The following is a 21,613-nucleotide window of genomic DNA, read 5'->3' as shown; positions in this document are numbered from 1 at the left end:
TGAGAAGGAGGAATTACATCTTCCTGGTAGTAACAGGTATGAATGACAATATTATATTCTCCTTGCAGATTCATACAACATAAAATCCAATGTTGGGTACACGTGTGAAATTCAACTCAAAGTCAAGATCAAGTATCATATGACACCTTATTAAATAAAAGTAAAGCAAATCATAAATAAAAAAAATATATATTTTAAGATCAAGGTATGTTCTGTCCTAGGAAGTCTGATAGTATTTTCATCATAGCTGATATTTTTTGACATTTCAAATTTGAAAAAAATAAAATAACAAGTTGGAACCTTATATTGAATTAAACAAAATACAATACCTTCTACAATTCTATCATCAATATCTTGGCCAGTACCATAGGACTCTGTCAAATACCTGTAAAAAAGATAAAAATAATAAAAATAAAAGTATCTTTCATGTGTCAGGTTACCTCAGTTCAACAGGGCTAGGCACCATACTTACTGACCACTTACTAAAGGGAGGGCATACTGATTATAAGTTCCACATTCCCACATCCTTTTAAAATAAATACAATTTGACCTTTCTTTTTTTATAACAGAAATATTCTTGTAGACTTCAGATTCTTTTTCCAATACTTCAGGATAAGTTGGAAATTTCTTTTAGATGAGCATATGGGAATTACACTTTTATACAAATACAGTAAATCTATTACTGTATTATCTGTATTTATTAGTAATCTCAATAGACTCATGAATTTTCACATGTATTTCCTGAATTAAAGTTCCATGCATACAGCTTCTGCATTCTCAACCATCAACGTTAATAAAAAGCCCGCATGTAGATTGTGAGATAGGAAATTGCAATACATATTTAAGGTATAGTTCAATTTAACAATTGAAGAAGGAATTTGAAAACAAATTCAAAAGTTTCTTTGAAGGTGCAGCTTTTTTTTCTTTTTGTTTTGTTTTTTGTGGTTTTGTTTTTTGTTTGTTTGTTTGTTTTTTAAACACCACCACCACCTCCCCTGAGTACAGGGCATACCTTGTGGAAATGTATAACTAAATCTGGGACACATTAAAAACAGCTCTTGAAATAGAACCTTCCAAAAAAAGTTTAGAAACATTAACAGAGCTGTATTAGTAGTACCTTTTGCCTTCTGATTACACAAGGAAAAAGCCTTCCTGTTTTTAAAACTCAATGACATTTTGTACACAGACTCTGTGGGGGTGGGTGGCGGGGAGCAGCAGCAGTGGTGCTATTTGCCTGCCATGTAATCAAAACTTCCTTTGCTGAGAAGCAGAAGAATAACAGCCTTTGAGGACATTCCTCAGGGGATGCTCTCCCAGTGCCTGCGGTCTTTTTTTATTCTTGGCAGGATCAAAGTTGTGAGCTGTCTTCAGCTGGGACGTCCCCTATAAATATCATTACCATCACCTTGCCGCAACTCCTACAGCTCTCTGCTAAAGGTTACACAGGGGAAAAGAACAGTAGAAAGGACAGACAACCAACCAAGACAATTCTTCCTGGATGTGGGAGATAACACGACTGCTGAACATACATATGTGATGCAAAAGAAAAGGGAGTTCAAGATTTACACAGGGAAACAAGGATAAGGGGGGAAGGGAAAGCATTCACACTGCCTGCACTGTGCTTCCCTAGATAATCAGGCCACCTGTACTGTAGGTGAATTTAATGCAGCAGTGCGCTCCCGTTACAGTGCTTCAGAGTGATATAAAGCAGTTAAAGTATGACACAAATACGGTCAAAATCATTAAAAATATGTAAGGAAGAAAGGCTAGTATATATCAGCAATATGGCCTCCATATAGTTTATTATGTTTGATTTAGTATCTGTCATACCTGAACATCAATAAATAGATAAATCTCATTATTCAGTACTTATTCAGCAAATTAGGGTAGAAGTATATTATGGAATCCCTGCAGCTGTCTCAAAAATCAATCAAGCAAACTGAAGAAACAAAGACAGGAAAAACAGACACATGCACAGTTATGGCAAAAACAAGTATGTCTTGCAAGGCACAATTAAAGTGCCTAATTTAAATTTTATCAACCACAGTACCAGATGCACGATACCAAAATGACTGCATCGTAAACCATAATAACTATATGATGTCACTACAACCGATTTATGGTTTCTGTGAATATGCAGCCATTGCCATATGTTACCATGTCAGCATTTATGTTTAACTCTGTGAATTTCTTGTATTAAAGTGTATGTAGAAGGATACAGATAACTTACTGAAGTGGGTCTTAATGCTACATTACTGATTGATTACCTTAGAATTAACTCTGTATGTCAAACACATCAACAAAAGAGATTCACTGAATAACTTTGCTCCAAAAGTACACACCTCAAAACAAATTTAGTGTTTTCTGTCTTGCCAGCTCCTGATTCTCCAGAAACTATGATGGACTGACTCATCTTGAGTACTTTCATATCACGGTATGCTTTATCAGCTTAAATAAAAGAATATATGAAACATGACAAAAATTATGTTTGCAACTCTCCTGAATATTAAAATAAAAATTAATCACAATACAAACAGGCAAATTTAATATTTTCAAGAATAAAAAGCAAATCTTTTAAGTTACAATAGACTCAGTTGTAAAGTTTCTCTTTAAACTATATTATAGCTGCCCACCCTCCAACACTGACACGTTAGAGCTTAAAGTCCTTGGAAACAGAAACCTAATCAACTTTTCAGGACAAAATAAAACAAAGCAACCACATAAAAATAAATCTCTTCTGTTAAATGCATTCACAAAACAGCTGAAAATCAATCTCACTTTAATAGTTCTTTTAAAGGGAAACTTTCAGTTGCATTTTGTAAGAAGCAAAATCTGAGCCAAGGACACTTGGAAACACATTTGTGTATTTTAATTATTTTTTTGTTATGCAGCACGTACTGAAAAAAACAGCTGTATAGACTTCAACAATTGTTTGATTACAAAACAAAGTTTAACACTCTCAGAAGGCTGTATTCCAATCAAATGCTGTATTGATAGTTTCCAGACTTTTTCTTAAAGATGATTACTTTGCAAGTGACTTAAAATAAGGTTTATCCCAGTAATAATATTTAAAAACATTTTCTGCCTGTAACATAATCATCTAAAAAGAAACAGTGCACGTGTGATTTGGTTATATAATGTAAGACCAATTAAAATCATTATATTTTGCCAGTTTTAATTGTCATTCTTCACTTCTAAAATCTGAATTTTTTTTATTTTATGATTGTAAATTACATTAAAACTGCTTAGACATAAAACACTGGAGGTACAGAACAATCATAATTAGTTGCCAGATTCTTCAAGCTGCATCTCAAGGATGAGAAAACTTGCAATTTTAGCAATCACTTTTTATTTGCTAATAGCTTAAAGTAAACGAATTACAGTTACAGAGCCGCAGTTTGCATATAGCTGCAAAGTACTTAATGCTTGTTCTGTAAACGACAAAACCCAGACTCAATACATACCAATAGCAAAAACATGTGGTGGCAACGTCCCAAGTGATCTACCCTGGTACTTTTTAATAGTATCTGAAGAATAAAACTTGGGTATATCAAAATACGGATTCACTGCAATGAGAATGTTGGCTACATATGTCTGTGAAGAAAACAATTAACAGCAAACAATTAGCTAGTATCCAACCAAGTGGTTAAGACCAATTTTCTATTATTATTGAAGAGTACAGCTGAAGTATAACAATTACAATTCTCTCTAGCTAATAGGTACAAGAAGGGATATGTTTTCAGAGCTCCTCTAATTATCTTCTCAGGACTTCTGTGAAAAAGCATTTCTCAGGAGAATTTCCTAACCACTGAGCTGTGGAGTATGTCCTGAATTTGACCTTTCTCCCTCTTCTTTTAAATGATTTCCTATTGTATGAGTTGCTGGATCACGGATAAAACATCACTACTTCCTCCTCTAAACTAAACTCTTGGCTAGCACAATGCAGTCTCCTCCAATGACATTAATTTTTCACTATCAATGGAAGCAACTCAGCAGGAAGGACTGACTGGGAACACGCTCGAGCCAGGCAATAAAATCATTCAGCTGCGAGAAATTAGCTATGGCTGTTTCCACAGTGAGAAATACAGAATACAAATGCTCTGTAATAGAGAAGGAATTTGAGAAAAATCTCAAACCAGGTCTGCCTTTTAGTTTTTGACAATAAGGAAAACTAAAAAGTTTCGTACAATAAGGAAGGTCAAAGATATGTTGTACTTAACATTTCTGAAAAACCTTTCATACTTTAGTTTTAATGGCCAGATTACATACAAGGATGAACAGATGTCTGCAGCACAGAAAAAAAGCAGATTTGCAAGAAAAGGTCTGGAGAAAATCAGATAAACCTTCAGCCTGAATAACTTATTTGCTTTGTTGTTACTAAGCATATCCCAAGACTGAATTTTGGACACTATCATGACATGCTGACAGAAGATTGGACGCACAATATATTAATTTTCTTAGATGCTTCTATTTTCATCACTTATTTCTCTGATGGAAAATTCATGCACAGAGTTCCTCGTGAGCTGCAAGTTCTAATATTAGTTTTCCTCTTAGTAAGAATACAAATGTTGTTAACCAGCTCTAAAAATTAATAATAAAATAAAGAAAGAAAATATACCCACTCAGGGCAACAGGACAACATATTAGTAGCAGTGGTTTAAAATGAAGAAAAGGTTTGTGAAACTAAATACTGTCCTCCCTCATGATCAGTTCAGTTTCAGAATTTATTTATTGCATTGGGGTTTTTGTGTGCACGTGTGTTTTATTATTATTTTTCCAGGACATCATTCGAATCACCATTTATATTTACTTATTTTAAAGCTGGTGCTTGATCTTGAGCCTATAAAGAATTTATAGCTGTGTAAAGTTAACTGCAACAAAGGAAAATAATTACACTTTTTTATGTTAATATAAAAGGGTATAACTCTAAATCAATTCATTTTAGAACCGTAGGTTAACACAAAAGTTGATTATTTGAACACTGACACTTAGAAATTGTGTAGAATTATTTTGTATTATCACTAGCCAGCTTTCTATAAAAAAGAAATAAGAAAGAAAATTCTTATCTTTCTTCTATTTCACAGCTGTCAGTGTCAGGGCAGATGGCAAGGACAAAATGTAATTTAGTCAGAATTCATTAAGTACAATTAGGCAATTTGATAGCAATATAAAAGATTAAGATGGACATCTGAGCTAGGAGGTGTCAGAGATGGCACCTGTTTGCTTCGTTCAAAAATAATGAAGAAAGAACCACTTTGTTAAAAGCTACTCCACTGGTGAGGTAAGTTCCCTACAGGAACAGACCTTTGTGATAGAAATACTGTGCTGTAGTTGCAACTGAGCAGTCAAGTAGAGAAAAATCTATTGCTCTGCCTGATAAAAAAATTAGCAAGCATCAATTTGATTCAAGTCTCAAGCAAGGTAGCAAAAAATGCCTAAAACCTCCTAACTTTCTGATGGTACCATTCCTGCTAATTTTCTGTGATAGTGGAAAAATAATATTGTTTTTGTTGTTGTTTTGTGTGTTTTAAAAGGATATTTATTGTCAGATCAGTTGACATGACAGATAATACTTACATAAATTCTGTCCTTACTGTACCGAACTTTGATATTGTGAAGGAGAGTGGCTTCATTTAAATACATCAGGGAACCTGCGAATAAAAAAACAATCATATACCATTAAGAGCACAGAACTACCTTAATGTACAGCCAAGCAACTAAGTCTTAGGACTTACTTCCTAAGTCCTGACTAAGTCCTTAAAATGACTAAAAAGTCATTTTACTTCCCCTCTCTTTGATTATAGTTTAATCCTATCATTCCTTTGCACTGTGTTGAGGCAGAAGAACTGCTGACTCAATACATGCTTTAAAAATTGTACACCTACTCCTTATCGTACAACCTAAGTTAAAGAAAGTTGCTGAACAAAGAATTAGATGACGGGAGCCTCAATACATTGTGCTCGGTATAAATTGTCAGTTTTAAGGTCCTTTTTAATGTCCTTCCAGACAAACACAGTGTGTTTCCCTCCATGCTGTCCCACGAGTGTGGAAACCAGTGCCTATCAAAATCCATAAAACCAACGATTTTCCCTTCCAGCTCCTCTCTACAACATCCACAGGGTAACACCATCTTGTTGCTGGTAGGCCTCCTCAAACAAACTATTGGGGCGGGGAAGGGATGTTAACAAGACCAAGCTATTTTCTTACCCTGTTAACGTGAAATAGCTAAACTAACTTTGCCAACACGTTAGCAAAAGGCAACCCAAGGCAGAGAGCAGGCACACACACAGTGTTTCAACGTGCTGGCAAATCTAGGCCTTGTTTTCAGAAACAAGATGTTTAAGACACCAGAGGTGTTGGCAGCCTTAATTAGAGAGAAGTGAAGGCGCTACTTATTACACAGCCTCGATATTCAAATATGCTGAATCCTTTATCTGCCTAAAATTTAAGTGCACAACACTATTTTGTCTTGTTACAACTGACTGACTGCCATACTGGTAAATCTTACAGATTAGTGACACTTAGGAAGTTGTAGATGGAATAAGCACTTAATGATACCCCCTACCTCACATGAGGGCAATATATGAATGGTCAGCGTACAATGACCAGTGAAGTGTAGAAAGCTGGTATCATTTCTGAATTTGGGCCAAATGGGACCACCAATGCCCTTCCTCAGGGGCCCCAGCAGAGGAAAATGTTCTAGCTCATTGCCGCAGATGTGCAAGAGAGGCTGACAACTCTTATTACATGAAGTACATCTTCCCAGACACCTCACCCAGCAAGGAAGCCTGAAGCCCAGCAAGGAGTTTAACTTCTCTCTCCACCCTCCTCCTGCTGACCCGAAAGGTACTGGCAAAAGATAATGGGAGCTTCTCAAGAGCACGTGTGTTGTCTTTTTCCATCCTATAGCCTTCCTTTGGACAAAGAATGGCTCTGCCTCACACCACGTGCACCAGACCAGCCTGAAGCAAAGGCAGCTTCAGCAGCGTTTTGCAGCCTCCCTCTGGCTTGTGTAGCTCCACTGAATAGCAGTACTTCCTTCCCTAGGTGACTAAATGTGTATCATTTGAATTCTCACTGTTGAGTTGAGAAGCTACTAATTGTCTTCATACCCTTAAAATTCAAAAGAAACAATCGTCTCCCTTGATTGCATCTTCATAAGAACCTCTGGGGGTGTGAAGTATATTTTAAAGGAAATAGGCATTCTAATAAAAACCTGATAATTATCCAGTCAACATAGGACCCCGAATTTTAACATGCCCCCAGTATTCTCTTAGCACAAGGTTTCCAGCCCTGTTAAAGGCATTGTGCCTGCAGACTCAGTGCAGAACAGGAGCCTGCTCCAGGGGAAACATTGCTGCCTCAATACAAGACTAAGGCTTAAGTTTGCAATTTCAAAATCTATCTTCTTTAGAATAAATCCCTTAAAAGTGGCATTCATATCCAGAGCCACAGGAAGTAACCAGAGGGAAAATTCTGCATATTCGTACGGCTCATTAATAAATATAACCAGGTTATGTGCATTTAATAGTCCACATATTTATTTGCATATACACACACAAAGTTCATGGACATCATCAAGTCAAGCACTTAAAGTCAGGAAAAAACAATGCCAAATTTACACACACCGGCTCTCCTGAGTCTGCAGGATTTTATTTTATTTTTTACAATTCTTATCTGATAACCTGCCCCCCTTCTTTTCTTTTTAAAACTTGTTTCACCTCAAAATCAAGAAGTTCTGGTTTCTTTTTTTGTCCCCTTATGGTGACAGACCTCCAAACCTAAGTGTGAGGGAGTGGAAGAGGAGTGTGAATCACAAGGAAAGGTAAATCCTTTGTCTCTGTACCATTTGTAATATTTACTAAAAATTCATGTTTGAGGAAGGGCTAGATTCTCAAAAAGTCTTTCTTGCAGCTAGTGCATTTGGGATATAGAAGACCAAGAGTAGGGGCAAAAAAAAAAAAAAAAAGCAATACTTAGCAAATTACACCCTAGGAAGGAGTTAATCACTAAGCATAGGTTGGAATGGTAAGTGTATTATTAACTAGACCTTCAGGATTTCTCAAAACTGTATTATAAGGAGAGACGGAAACCACCCAGTAGTTTGTAAAGTGAATTATATTTATATAATAATTATTCTTAAAGATCTGTGATGATCAGCACAAATCCTCTCTGTGAGAGAAGGGAACTGAACTTGGTTTCACACATGCTAGAGATGAACATCAAGTGCTGAGCAAAAAGTGGAAATATATTGGAAAAGTCTCAATATTTGAAACAGAAGGGATTACTGGACAAAATATTTTTAAGTTTTATATTTTAGCCAGTAAGCCAAAGAAGACATTCTCTCCCATAGGATGACTGTTTTAACTTAATTGAATAGCACTTCGCTAAAATCTCGAATGACTTCCAATATCTCATTCCAAATTTCAGTTCCCTGACTAGGACGCTGAGGTGCCAGGACATCTCAGTAACGCTGCTGTGACAGACGCACACATTAAATGCATTTCCCTAACAATCATCATGTGCAGAGAAGACAGGTACAAACATCAGCAACTGGAAACAAAGCTGCCAGCTTGGTTCCACCTCTGACAACACTGCACCATCTAAGTACAATCAGAAGCCTCAAGCCTTGCCACAAGCTTTTTCTTGTTCCTTAGAGAGCAGTTTTAACAGCTGTACTTCCTGCCATGGGATACAAATACCATCCCCCTGTTCCACGATATAAATCTTGGCTCTTAAATCATCAACAACTTTCAAAGTCCTACCTGCTATTTATTTTAGAGGAAGAACAACAGAAGCTACTTTTGCCCACCATTTACAAAGTTACTAGTATTTTGGCCAAGCAGCAATCCCCATCGGAAATATTTAAAAGAATTTCCTTCACCAGATCTTCAAGATAGGATAGTCTCTGTGAATAGATTTACTCCCGAACAGCAACAGCAGCAAAATATTTAACAGTTCTATAAAAGCTGGTCCTTTCTCACTCATCTTGGTACTCTCTCCCCTCACCCTAGATTTGCATACTCAATTTGTTTCCACAGATCTAACTATAAACAAACATTATTTAACAATAAAACCTCACAACACAACATGTATTACACTTCATTTTTTTACAAGTTCACTTCAAAGGTCCTTCTCCAGCAGCCCTCTTGTCTAATTCACTATAACCTATTTCCGTTTCCAATGGCCTTAGGGGGTCCATATTCCTGTTTCCAGTTTTAGAAATGTTATCTTAAAATTTATTTTCAACTACCTGTACTTCCACAGGAATGCTATCTGAGAAGTGGGTCGCATGCAGGAAAACGCAGTACAATAGAGCTGCTGATAAGGCAACTCATTCTTTTGCTGAGAGATTCAGTTAGCGTCAAAATGCTCAATTCAGTTGATCAAAATGCAGGTAAGTAGCACCTTATATATATATATATATATGAAGTTAGTCAAGTAACAGCTGTATGTGGGAATAACTCATGTAAATGAACTCCTCTAAAGTGTTCAGCTGAAAATTAAAAAACACAATAAATGATATTTAAAACAGGCTTACTTTAATAAGCTTCAAGGACTAGTAAATTTCATACACAAACTCAAGCAAAGAAAACAAAAGGACTATAAGAAAAAAAACAGGGAGCTTGTAAAGAAACAATATTCTTTCCCACACAATTTTTTTCAAATGCATAATTTATTTTAAAATTCATAACTTACAGTTATCTTCCACATCCTTTTTGCTGTCCTCTTCAGCAGGAAACACTTGATTGATAGCAGCCTGGAAAGTCTGTTAGATGAAAAATGCTAAAATTGTTGTCATTCCATAAAAATAGAGAGTTCAAAGATGTCTTATGTCATGTTGCAACTAAATGCACCATCATCATGCATAGTGAAAAATGAAGTTTCTAGCTTTATATCTCGGCACTGGAAATGTTACTGAGCTACCAGGTGCAGATAGGAACAGCAGCATTTGCACTACATTACAAAAACCAATTACTATAATATATATTCTTACTGTAAAAATATTTGATGCATTTTGAAAATTGCACATAGCCATTGGCATGTAACAACAGACAACACCAAAAATGCAGATTAGAAAAAAAAGAATACTGCAAAGGGAACAGAACCATGAAGGACACACAATTTCCTCAGCTTTGCAAAGAAGCAAAGATAACAAAAAACAAATTATTAGTTCAGTGAAAGGACTGTATTGTCATCATCATATATTGTTTTAAAACATTCTCACTTAAAACATAAATATTCAATATATAATATTCTCTATATCTCCAAATTCTGTAGCTTTGGGTGTTTTTTTTGTTTTTGTTTTTTTTTTGCCTTCAACAAACCAGTACTAAAGTAAAACAAGACTTTCCTTCAACCCTTGTACTCCAGTAACACAAAACAGCCATTTAGCAACTGCTCATATCCAACTGGAAAAATTAATAACAAACCCAACTTTGTTTATCCTCTGTTCTTTAGAGATCGTAATTTATATTGTGAAGATGAAGAAATATCCTATAACTTTTTTTTTTTTAAAAAAAAAGCTTGCAGAACTGTATTACAGCATCTGCACAAAGCTACTGAATATTTTAAGAACTAGGCTTTTAATTATACTTTTTATTTACAGTAGTAATAGCTTGTCTGAGCTACCTAGGAATGAACAAAAACCTTGTTGTACCAATTAAACGTGACAGAGCTGCCATGCTGCTACAGGCCTTTTCCCCATGGAAATGAAGACAAGAAGCCTACTTAATTCTTTCCCTACTAGTTTAAAAGACAACCAGCTACATCTAAAAGAATGACCCTAATAAATAAGCAAGTTTGCTTGCTTTATTAACATCGTACCCAGCAAGACAGTACCATGAGAAGCATCTCACATGGACATTTAGAAGAAATACAGTAACTTTTTTCATCTTTGCTTCCGTACAAAAGACACAATAAATGTGACTTTGCAACTTAGACCACTGTGAACAGCCACAAATTCCAACTCCCTTTAAAGTGTCAAGGATTAAAAACATCCCTGAGCCAAAATAATTGTTGCTGGTTGGAAAACATTAAGTCTGTAATATCCCTTCCCTACAAAGCTACCATGCTATATGCTAATTATAGTCATAAATTATACTTTGCCATCTCCTTATCAAGATTCAATGCAGGAAAAAAAAAAGTGCATAAAAAGCTTTTGTAAGGGAAAAGCATCTGCATGGTGACTTTGGAACTACTAAATATCTGTCAGACCAACCTCCTCCACAATATTCTTCATCAGAGCACGCTGGAGCCGCAGGGGATCTGAACATTACCTACCTCCAAGTTTAGCAGGGTAGAGAGCCCCCTCTTTCCCTCCCTCCCAAAACATTGCAGTTGGAACATCTTACCATAATTTTCTCCCCAAGTTTGTCAACAATAAAGGTGGTTTGCATTGCATAAAGTCATATTTGAACAACAATTTCCCCATGTACTCAGTTCATTCTGCATGCAGAAGTGGAAAAGCTTAAAAAAAAAGCTTGACTTACTTCACAAAAATCTGACTTCAGTTTTTCTTGCTTGCTGACATGTAACTCAAGTTTAACCACTAACAAATACATATTTACTTATTTTTTTTTTCCAAAAGAGTGAACATGATGTACAGCTGTTCTGTAACACTCTTCACAAAGTTTTGACACCAACATTTCATGGATCTAAACCCAGCTATACCTCAGAAGAGGAAGGAAGAGCCTTTTCACTGTCCTCACCACTCAGCCTTCTGATCAAAGATAAAGCTCACTGAAAAATTAAGGAAAACTGATACTGGTTATGTCTTCCTTCATTTTTTCACACGATGGGAATTGTGAAATGATTGCTAGGAATTGAAATGCTAGATATGCTGCAGGGACAGTCAGCTTGTGACAAATCAGATGTCCTTCTTCTAGTCCTTCCTACCTTCTGTAATTTAGTACAGTATCACATCTAACTATTTCATGAGTCGTAAAACAAATAGGCAATGTGAAAACAACTTAGCAACTGTTTTTCTGATGGACTTTTTTAGATCAGACGTGAACATGAAGCCTCGTTTAAACTATATCAACCAAGAATTTTACTCCTGTCCCGGTTACTCTACTGCTTTATGTTTAAGGTGATTACTTATCATATAGATGAGTACATTACTTAGATGTGTAGAGCTTTGAATATTGCCAAATACTACTAAAATTTAATATATTAAACAGAAAAATGGGCAAGCTATTTCATATCCGCCATTTAAAAATTATCCAAAGCGATTATTTACTCGCCCCATATTTTGAAACACATTGACTGTAAGAAGAAAACACTTCAGGCATATTTGGTCAAAGACATAGCTTAGGATGATCTCATTCTAAAAAATGGACAGGATACTGATCTTATGAACCACTTACGAAAGTGGTCTCAGGAGGCAAAACAGAGGGTTTGTGGGTTTGTGGTTTTTTTCTTTTTTCCTTTTTGTAATGAAGCAGCCCTTGAAATCCAATGGCAATCTTAACTATTCTCCCAGAAACAAGATGAGTGAAAAAAGATATCTTTCCGTTCAAGCAGGATCTTCTTTCTACCATGTAATCGAATATGTGTAACCGTGCCTTCCTTTATATCTTCTAGATACAGACACAGAGACATCCCTACTCTCAGCTGCATTCTACAGAACAGCCTAAAGCAACACAAACTGTTCTTATGATGGACAAGAACATGTCTCTTTTGCTCAAGCAAGCAGCACTCACTGCTAAAATACTGCCTTTGCTTGGAAACACTGAACTTTGGACATTCTGATCCTTACTTTCAGAATACGTTTATTTATTTATACTTAACCTGGGGAAATGCCATGCTGGTTATTCAGAACATACTGGAACAGCTTTCTGGGACCCCTCAGAGTCTTTCTCAGAGCCATAAAGTGCTTCTCAGGTGACTGCAGCAGGAGTATGGACTGGTGTCTGCAGCAATATTTGCCTCCCTAGTACTGCTAGGAACTGATCACTAGAGAAACTCATTAGCCGCCCCTCCGTACCACAAGGGTCCCAGAAAGGCATCTCAGGGTGTATCTCTCCCTAGTCACTAGATTCAGATTTGCTACCTCCAGGAAAAGAATAAATTCCCCATTTGACAATTTCACTGGGATCTGCCTTCTCCTTGTTGTAGCATCAAGCAATATAACATAAAAGCTATTTTCTCGAGGTTGGGATTTCTGATAAGTTCCAAAAAGTACATTCTGAGTAAAAGATGTGTGAATGCAACTCTAGCTGAGTCTAACAACGGGCTGTCTTTCTATCTGCCTCCTTCCTGGCACACCATCGTGGGACTGCTGGCAGGACGTAGCTGCAGGGCTGAGCCCCCTTCCCTCTGCTCAAATTCAGAGCTCATCCTCAGGGCAGTGCTCCGTCCCTAAGAGGGACAAGGCTCATTAGCAAACCACTCTCCAGTTTCCCCGTTTTCTTCATAGTTGTAGCATTTCAACCTTGCAAGCCCATGCTTTTGGGAGCAACTCTGTCACATAACACATCCCCTGTTCTGATAACCTCTCAGCGCTTGCATTACTCCTTCCTATACAACGCAGTCTCGGTGACTCAGATCCCCACCTCTCTTCAGACATCCAGCTTTGGCACAGACATATAAATGCTCTTGTTAACTCTGGATGGGCTGTGGTACCCAAGAATGCTATTGCTGCTTTGTAAGTAAATCGGTATGTTGGCCAACTACCTTCACCCAGTCTGGACTGGGTAACTTGGTTTCACAACACGAAGAAATCTTTGACCACGCTTGCCCTAGGTCTTCCTTCCTCTTGCTGCTGCTTGCTGCCATCCTTAAAATTTTCCATGTCTTCACTGTTAAGGTGGATCCATTCTCTGACCTAGTTTGCTGTGCCACATCAGCTTGCCAGCACAGCTGAGAGGGTGCTGCGCTGCCACGCCACAGCTAGCTACGGGCAGGGAAGGGAGGGAAGACTTTGAGACAGTGTGAAACTGCTGCCTTGCAGCATTTACTGCAGTTATTAACAACTTATTTTAATTAACCATTAAGTGGTATAAAAGGCAACAATCAAGAAATGCACACACACACATTTCCTTTTCAGCCTGTGATCTCCAGTAAGGTACCAGCCTCTACAGGGTGTACATATGACATGTTAATGATCCAGATTAAAAAATAATAATAAGTTACACTGCCCGGGTATGTTTACAAGATCGAATTACTCATCTCCTCCCTGTAATTATCATGGGCAACTCTGGAGCTGCTAGATCACTCCTTCTTACTGAAGAGCACTTTTGAACTGTCATTTGGAGTAAACAAAGTTGATAATAATGGGTATAAATGCTGAGCGCTTCAAATTAATGGTCTAAATGCACAAAAAGTCAAGAAGCAATGAGAAACATTTCACTACAAAAGGAAATCAATGACACCTTGAAAAGACTGAGAAGGTAATCAGCAAAATGTTTTACTCCGCTCTATTAATATAAGGAAGTTTGATAGTTAGAAATAGAGGACCATAATCTCTGGTGGATTTAAACACCTAACTGTGAAGTGTTCAGTCCCTTACAGAAATGAGCTGTAAGCCCTTAACTGATTTGCTTAATTCAAGACAGCCATAAACAGAGTAACAAACTTTCTAGATGACACAGATTGTTCACTCAAACACCAACCAAAAATATCAGTATTTTAGGGTAATTTTTTTTGGTTTTATTAAAAAAAAAAAAAAAAGGAGGTTAGAGGAAGGCACATATATTGGAAATAAATAGTGATTCAAGAATATCCTTATCATCTGTTTCTGTTTCTAATATATGAACTTTTGCTCTTATCACATCAGAACCACTTGGGGATATAAACAGAAATAGCACTGGGGGTCAACATCAGTTAAGTCAGTAAAAGATCACTTAAACATGGGTTTAGAATTTTTAATATATTTTTGTCTGAATAATTTTGTTCTTTCACAGACTGAAGAATGCATACTATTACTAAACCCAAAGACCTTATCTCACAGACACAGATATCAGATCTTTTTTTATTTCTAACGAAAGAAAAATCAACTTCCTCTACAAGACTTAAAAAAAAAAAAAAAAGTCTATAAACATTCCTCCCAAAGGAAGAACTGCTGCATAACCTTTTGATCTGTGACAAAGCATTCTCTACTATTGTAGACATGAAGAAAAAAAAAGTTTTACCAAAATAAATTTGCCTTTCCATATCTGAAGTTACAAAAGTACAAAATTGTTAGAACCAGCATACCACATATTCACAAAGACCAAATCACAACTTTTAAACAGTGTATAATCTTATTCCAGTGAGTAAAACCCAGAATGCTGACCATCTGAATTAGGATAATTAATAGTTACAAGGCACTTCCTGTAAAAACTGACATTTAATTAAGATGTGCTAAATCCAAAAGATGTCATGATAAACGAAGCAGTTTGAACACACTAATTATGACTTCACTTTAAAAGCTGCCTTTATTTTGCCTTTAATTTGCTGTAGCAATTCCATGGGACCTTTGTTTGACATTCTTGTTTCAAAGTACTTGAAGTAAGAGGATTCACCACTCAATCAGTAGTCTAACAGAAATGTGTCTAATCTAAGATAGAGCCTAGGATACTACTATAGGAGTCTCTGTGCATCTAAGGGAGAAGAGAGAAGCTAATCTCAACAACAGACTCTCAACAGTTTCAAATTTAGAAAAATAAAGTACACAGTATTGAAACAAATGGCTATGGAGATTCAGTTGTCTTCTCTTTCATGAGCACGTACCCACATGCAGATAATTGACAGAAAGCATGTGCTTCTTATCAGTGGGATATTTCATTTGCAAGGCAAGTTAAAGCTAAACAAAGTTCCTTAGCCAAACAACAGAGCAGAATTTTTTTCCCCCACTCATTCAGCCTGCATGTAATCGTGGGTATCTGCAAAAATTTGGCCTACAGGTAAAATATTTTTGTAAGGTTTTTCTCACTTGTCAGACACTTACCTTGCCTTTCTGATTCAGAGGCTCAATAGTTAAGTTGTCAGTACCAATGTCCGCAATCATGCCCATCTGAAACCCATCAGTTGGGTGTGGAGCCCAAACGGGCTTCCCGTCCTCCATTGTGGGATCTATCCAGTATTTCCTGTAACAAAAAATATATATATAAAATTTAAGAAAAACATTTTGTATACAAATGTAGTAAGCTATCAGGATTTACTACACAGACTGTAGCTTATGTTTACTTCTGTTATTCAGGGTGGAAGTAGCCAGAGCACAGACTGGAGCCAGCCTGTCAGGAGAAATTCTTCCAGCCTTCTTCCATCCTGTGACACTTCACTTACAGAGGACTCCTCCCTTGGACTGGGGTATGAAGAAGATTCAAGGACAGATAATTTCTGGGTGGTCCACAGACTACTCTCTACAGCTCTTTGATCCCCCTTTTGGTTCACAAGTTGGGGAAATTGGGCAATCTCATGATCAAAACAGAAGTACAGGACAGACTCAAAGCTAAGTCTGTGTACAAGCACTCTTAGTGCTTACATGCACCCAGATGGACACATACATACTCATGGGACTAACAAATGCCTGTACCTGATTCAGTGTGCAAACACCTGAATTTCTGTAATGGGCATATGTCCAGGCAGGTGAGCAGCAATGTAGTTATTTTTGTAGTATATTATGTTATTTGAGACAAGTGAATGTGCACTCACTTTTCACGTGGCTGGGCACGTGGCTTTTAAATAACACTTACTACATATTCCCAATAGATAAATATATTGATTTATCACATTATTAGCTTTTGAGACACTGGCCTCCAATAAAGCAACATTAAAACCCTGCCTCTTGACCTTTTTTTCTGTTAAAATATGACATGAAATTAGTTTTAGATTAAATGGAATCTACGCCACACAAGTGAAACAGATGCGAAGGCCAAGTCATTCAAACCTTAGGCTCCTCAAGCTATGCAGCTAAGTAAGTTCCCAATTAAAAAGAGTATTTGATTGCATGCAAAGCTCATTGAACCAACCAGGAAAGCTGCCAGGACTGGCACATTGTGAATGGCCAACAGTGCCATTTTAAATATGCTGAATTCGTCCTTTTTTTGAAACCTGCTTTAGAGTCCTTACCCTAATGAGAATAGGGAGTCCAAGCAGCTTGAAAGGCTCACTTTTGGCCATTTCTCATTCCCCTCCACAACTGATTCACGTACCTGTGACATGTTTTAGTGATCCCTAAATTTGTAAAAAGTTCCTCACATCACTAAGGTGTAACTTGCCCCTCCCAGCATGAATCAAATGAGCCTGCCAAGCAGGAATGAAAACACCAGCAGCAAAACCCTAAGATGGGAAACATTCCCCATTTTCCTATTCCTTGCATCTGAAGGAGAAAGGAGCTGCACAATTTCTCACAACCAGTGAAGAGGTTGCAGATCCCTTTGTCACAAACAGTAGCAAGGAAAGGAAAACATCGTCCCACCAGGAAGTTGTACAGCTGCAAGCAGAAAAGGATACTCTCGTCTCACAGAGGATTTGTCAGGACATGCTTCCCATGACCTGGTTTTTGCTGCCTCCAAGGAATTCAGAAAGGTCTGAAGAGAAAGCAAAGCCTTGCTGTGATTGCCTGGGGAATGCTGCTGGTCTCAACACCAGTTAAGTTGTCAAAGCACACAGCGATCTGCTATTAACTTCAGTCTTAAATGGCAGAGGATTGAAAGCAATTCTAGAGCAAAGACCTCGGAGTGCAAAGTCAAACTTTCTTTAAATGAAGAGACTTCGAAAAAAATTGTTACCGAGTACTTCATTCAGCATTGGTCTGTTCAAATGTACTCAATTACTCAGTTAGCTTTCCCTCCCCACATGCAGTTCAAGATGTATGAAGGTAACAAATATTTAAACATACGTTTCTAGTGTATTCTATTCATGCAATTCATGCTAGTTAAAAAGCAATTATTTAATACAGGAAACTTTGCATTTTACTTTTTTGGAGCACATTAACTTCTTTTAGCTGCCCACAGAAAGTTGCTGTGCTACCCCTCAAGCATCCCATTCGCTTCTATTGCCTCCAAACCTCCTGCCGCATCCACAACCGCTGCAAGCCCTGATCATCCTTAGCACGTGCTGCCAGCAGCACAGGACACATCCTGTAAAATAACATCTGCAGTCACTGGCAGCTGGCTCTTAGCCATTCTTCTTCACTTTCGGATACTATAAATCAGGCCCCAGATACACCACAGCTCTGGGGTTACCTTTTTCCAGCAGGGTCTGGCCTCTGAGTACCAGTGCCATGATGGGTGTAGCTGCTAAACGTTGGAGTTTATTTCTGAATACAGCCAGGCCTTCATTTCTTCACAAGCCTATCATTTTCTTTTAAAATGCTACTTCAAATTAGAACTTGAGAAATATGCCGCACAACCACTAAAAACAAGGCAGCATGGCCAGCTCTCTGGACACAACTGTGCTGCACAAGGAAAAAACCCGGACATCGCTGCCAACATTTCTGCTGCGATGTGAATCCAGTCCCTCCAGCTGGTATCTGGAGGCTTCTCCTTTGTTCACTGGCATGGGCTTTTGCATCCTTGCATGTTCTTAAGCCTACTTCATGCTTTATTAACAAGTAATGATAGGGGAATGTCGTGAGCTAAAAAGTCCTCTTGAAAGACAGAGCAACGAGTGAATTCCACCACAGCCAGCAAAATTTAAGAAAAATACTTGAGGCTTTGCGAGCATGTCAGAACCCAATGGCTGAATGCATCTAAATGAAAATGTAGTAGTTATTCATGACATATTTACTTTTAAGAAATACAATCTTCTGCCTGCGAAGCAGCCCAAAACCAGTGGCTGTAACATTCCCTTTTCAGCACCACTCTATGTCTCTATTAGTTAGGGCTCTGACAGGCTTCTGGCAGCACATTATAATTGGAAGCTGAAACCTATCAGGCCATACCTGATCTACTATCTACCTTCCCATCTGATGTAGATGCCCCTGCCCTTGAGACTGCTGCATGAAGTCTGTTCCTGAACCAGCTCTTGCATAGCCAGTTTGCAGCTCAGCGGTTTGAGATGAGCATAAACAAAGCAGTACGAGTTCAACTCCCTGAGACAAGTCCTTTAGAAAAAGGCAACAACACTTTATTGAAACATGAAAGAATGTCTTAGTGATTGAAACATATGTATCACAGAATACAAACTGGGAAAAGTACAGATTTGAATGGAAATGAATGACAAATCCTATTTTGCCCATAAAGCATACACATTTGCTCACTACAGACCATTTGTTATTAGTGTGCTCCATGTGCTCTCCATGTGCTTCTATCTAAATCCAACTTACATTCAACAAATTTCACTACACTGTTGACAGAGGACACTGTTCCTGAATACCAGAAAGGAAAACTATTCATATCCAGGCAACACATCTGAGAGCAGCACCACCAAATATGACAAGTCTCAAACTCACCTGAAACATGCTTCCAAACAAAGGAGGCCAAGATTAGCAATCTTCCACATCTGAATTTATACATATGTATTGAACACACATTAAAGATTAAGGCAGTTGATTATAAGTTGCTAGCTCATTTTGGACTCAACAACTAAGGCTTCTTCCAACGTGAAGCAGAAAACTCACAGAGGTTTCACCAACAGCCAGGAGTCAGCCTGGTCTGAAGCTGGTAACCCCAAGAGCCATTCCTTCAAACGTCAGATTTTATATTTCCACGAGTGGCCAAGCAGTAACATCACTTCTGCTAACCCCAGCCTTCCAGAAATTATGCTGAACACTTTGGAAATGCAGACTCATTTTTTCAAATCCACTGACAGGTGCTTGCAGCTTCCCACAAGCAAGTGCCTTCACCTGCTCTGTTATACAAAAGGGGCTACGTTTTATACACACGCACACAATTAAAAAAATGGAAAAAAAAAAAAAGCCTTGCTTTTCATCTGATTACTTGTAACTGCAGAAAAGAAGACTAAACTCCAAAGACAAGACAGCTGCAAGCCATAGGAAAAAGCCTTAATTATTAGTAATCATATTCAACTTGTTCAACATTAGTAGCCAGCAGTTCAAAAAACTTGCAAGGCAAAATTATCCTCCACTCACCAGACTACAAAAACCAACACCCATCAGTCTTTCCCTAACTTCTTTCACACTATTATTCCCTCCTTTAGAGAATATTTAATATTATTTCTCAAAATTAATAAATAAAATCTACATAATACATTGAGTATGACTAAGGATTCTTCAGTTGAAAGTTGGTATGTTATCATCCCACTTATTTTACTTAAATATTATTGATTTTAAAAGAAGGCAACACAACTACATTTTGGTTTTGTAGAGTACTCAAAAGGAAATCAGAGGCTATCATCAGGTGAATGAACTCCAGAAAGGCAAAGTGCAGTAATGTATCTATCAAACTTGTCACCAGAAGTAGGCATTTGCATGATGTGATCCTGTTTACTATCCTATGAACAGTTTATCATACCAGGGCACTCCACTAATTGCTGAATTAACTAATTAAGACAGGTGAAAAATAAAACTTCATATACTACAGACAGTAGTATATCGTCAGGTTGGCTAATAAAGAAAATAAACTGGTAGCAAATTATCACTGTAAAAGCAAAATTACTATGTTATTTTACATTTCGTATATTGTGTGTTTCAGAGTTGCTCAGAATTCTGCAGGTTACACAAGGCTCACGAGAAAGGTCCTACCCAGGATTTGCCTCATGGACCAACAAAGAAAGGACCACCCAGGACAGAACAAAGGGAGGAAAAATGCTGCCAGTCAAGCTCTTTTTTGGACACCAGCTCATTGTTTAAGTGAAACTTCAACAAATCAAAACTTATGCAGGATTCAGCACTCTACTGCCAACAGCATAACTCAAAGGAACAATAGATATAGTACAGAGATTTTCTTTTAGCTACATGCAATACAATCATAACAGCATTGTTTAGCTGAGTATTAAACCTATTTGCTCTTTATTTCTTATTTACTTTTTCAACTTACTGTAAAATTTTTCTGCACTAAACCACTTAGCTTAGCTATTCCAAACTACATTTTTCTTTCATTCCTACTTATGCAGCAAGGTAACTGTATCAAGCAAAGACTTCTGCCAATCCAGAAAAGAAGAAAACAGACAAGAATACAGCATGATATGAAGCCATCTTCTACAAAAAACTTGCCTTGAAGCTGTTAATGGTGGTGGGTTAACTGCTAATAGGTTTCATAGATGTATGCAAATAAAACAAAGAACAATAGTTCACACACCTCAGAATTACTGGACAAAAACTTGCAAAGCTACATGCTCTGACTTACAGAGACATTCTGAAAAAAAAGCAGCTAAAGAAACTGTTCTAAAAGCATGCTCCTTTTCTTGTATATTTATACGTATCACCAGGTTTTGAATATTGGTTCAGTTTCAATTAGAAACTGATTTTTGTAGTTCTTCCATAACAATCACTCTTTTATATTTGTACTCACATTGTATTTAGCATTCACATAATACCTACTCTGCTGTTACCTTCACAACTCAAAACATTTTTTTGAAAAGACAAGCCAATCCCTCATTCCTAAAGCAGAAGAGAAATCTGCTTTTACTTCCTCCACAGTAAACGTGACAGTTCACAATTACACACACATGCACAAAAAGCCCTGGCTCTCAGTAAAGAAAGCACACAATGCTGTGTATCATT

At 37.4% G+C, this 21,613-nt stretch overlaps 1 protein-coding gene across 5 annotated transcripts in view; it reads right to left on the bottom strand.

Moving 5' to 3' along the window:
• MYO6 (myosin VI) overlaps positions 1–21,613 on the bottom strand; it is a 106,590-nt gene that overhangs the window by 61,103 nt on the left and 23,874 nt on the right. For all 5 annotated transcript variants that reach the window (XM_040550874.1, XM_040550875.1, XM_040550877.1 and 2 more), the window contains exons 2-7: positions 15,932–16,070; positions 9,700–9,769; positions 5,578–5,651; positions 3,465–3,594; positions 2,343–2,448; positions 330–385 (exon numbers count right to left, since the gene is read on the bottom strand). In XM_040550874.1, coding sequence (XP_040406808.1) covers positions 330–385; positions 2,343–2,448; positions 3,465–3,594; positions 5,578–5,651; positions 9,700–9,769; positions 15,932–16,048 — 553 coding nt within the window. In that variant the 5' untranslated portion in view covers positions 16,049–16,070. The remainder of the gene's footprint in view (positions 1–329; positions 386–2,342; positions 2,449–3,464; positions 3,595–5,577; positions 5,652–9,699; positions 9,770–15,931; positions 16,071–21,613) is intronic.

Source organism: Cygnus olor, chromosome 3, assembly GCF_009769625.2.
Source record: "Cygnus olor isolate bCygOlo1 chromosome 3, bCygOlo1.pri.v2, whole genome shotgun sequence".
NCBI classification, from domain to species: domain Eukaryota; kingdom Metazoa; phylum Chordata; class Aves; order Anseriformes; family Anatidae; genus Cygnus; species Cygnus olor.
Note: the sequence above shows the minus strand (reverse complement) of the source record. Positions and strands in the feature narration are given on the sequence as shown.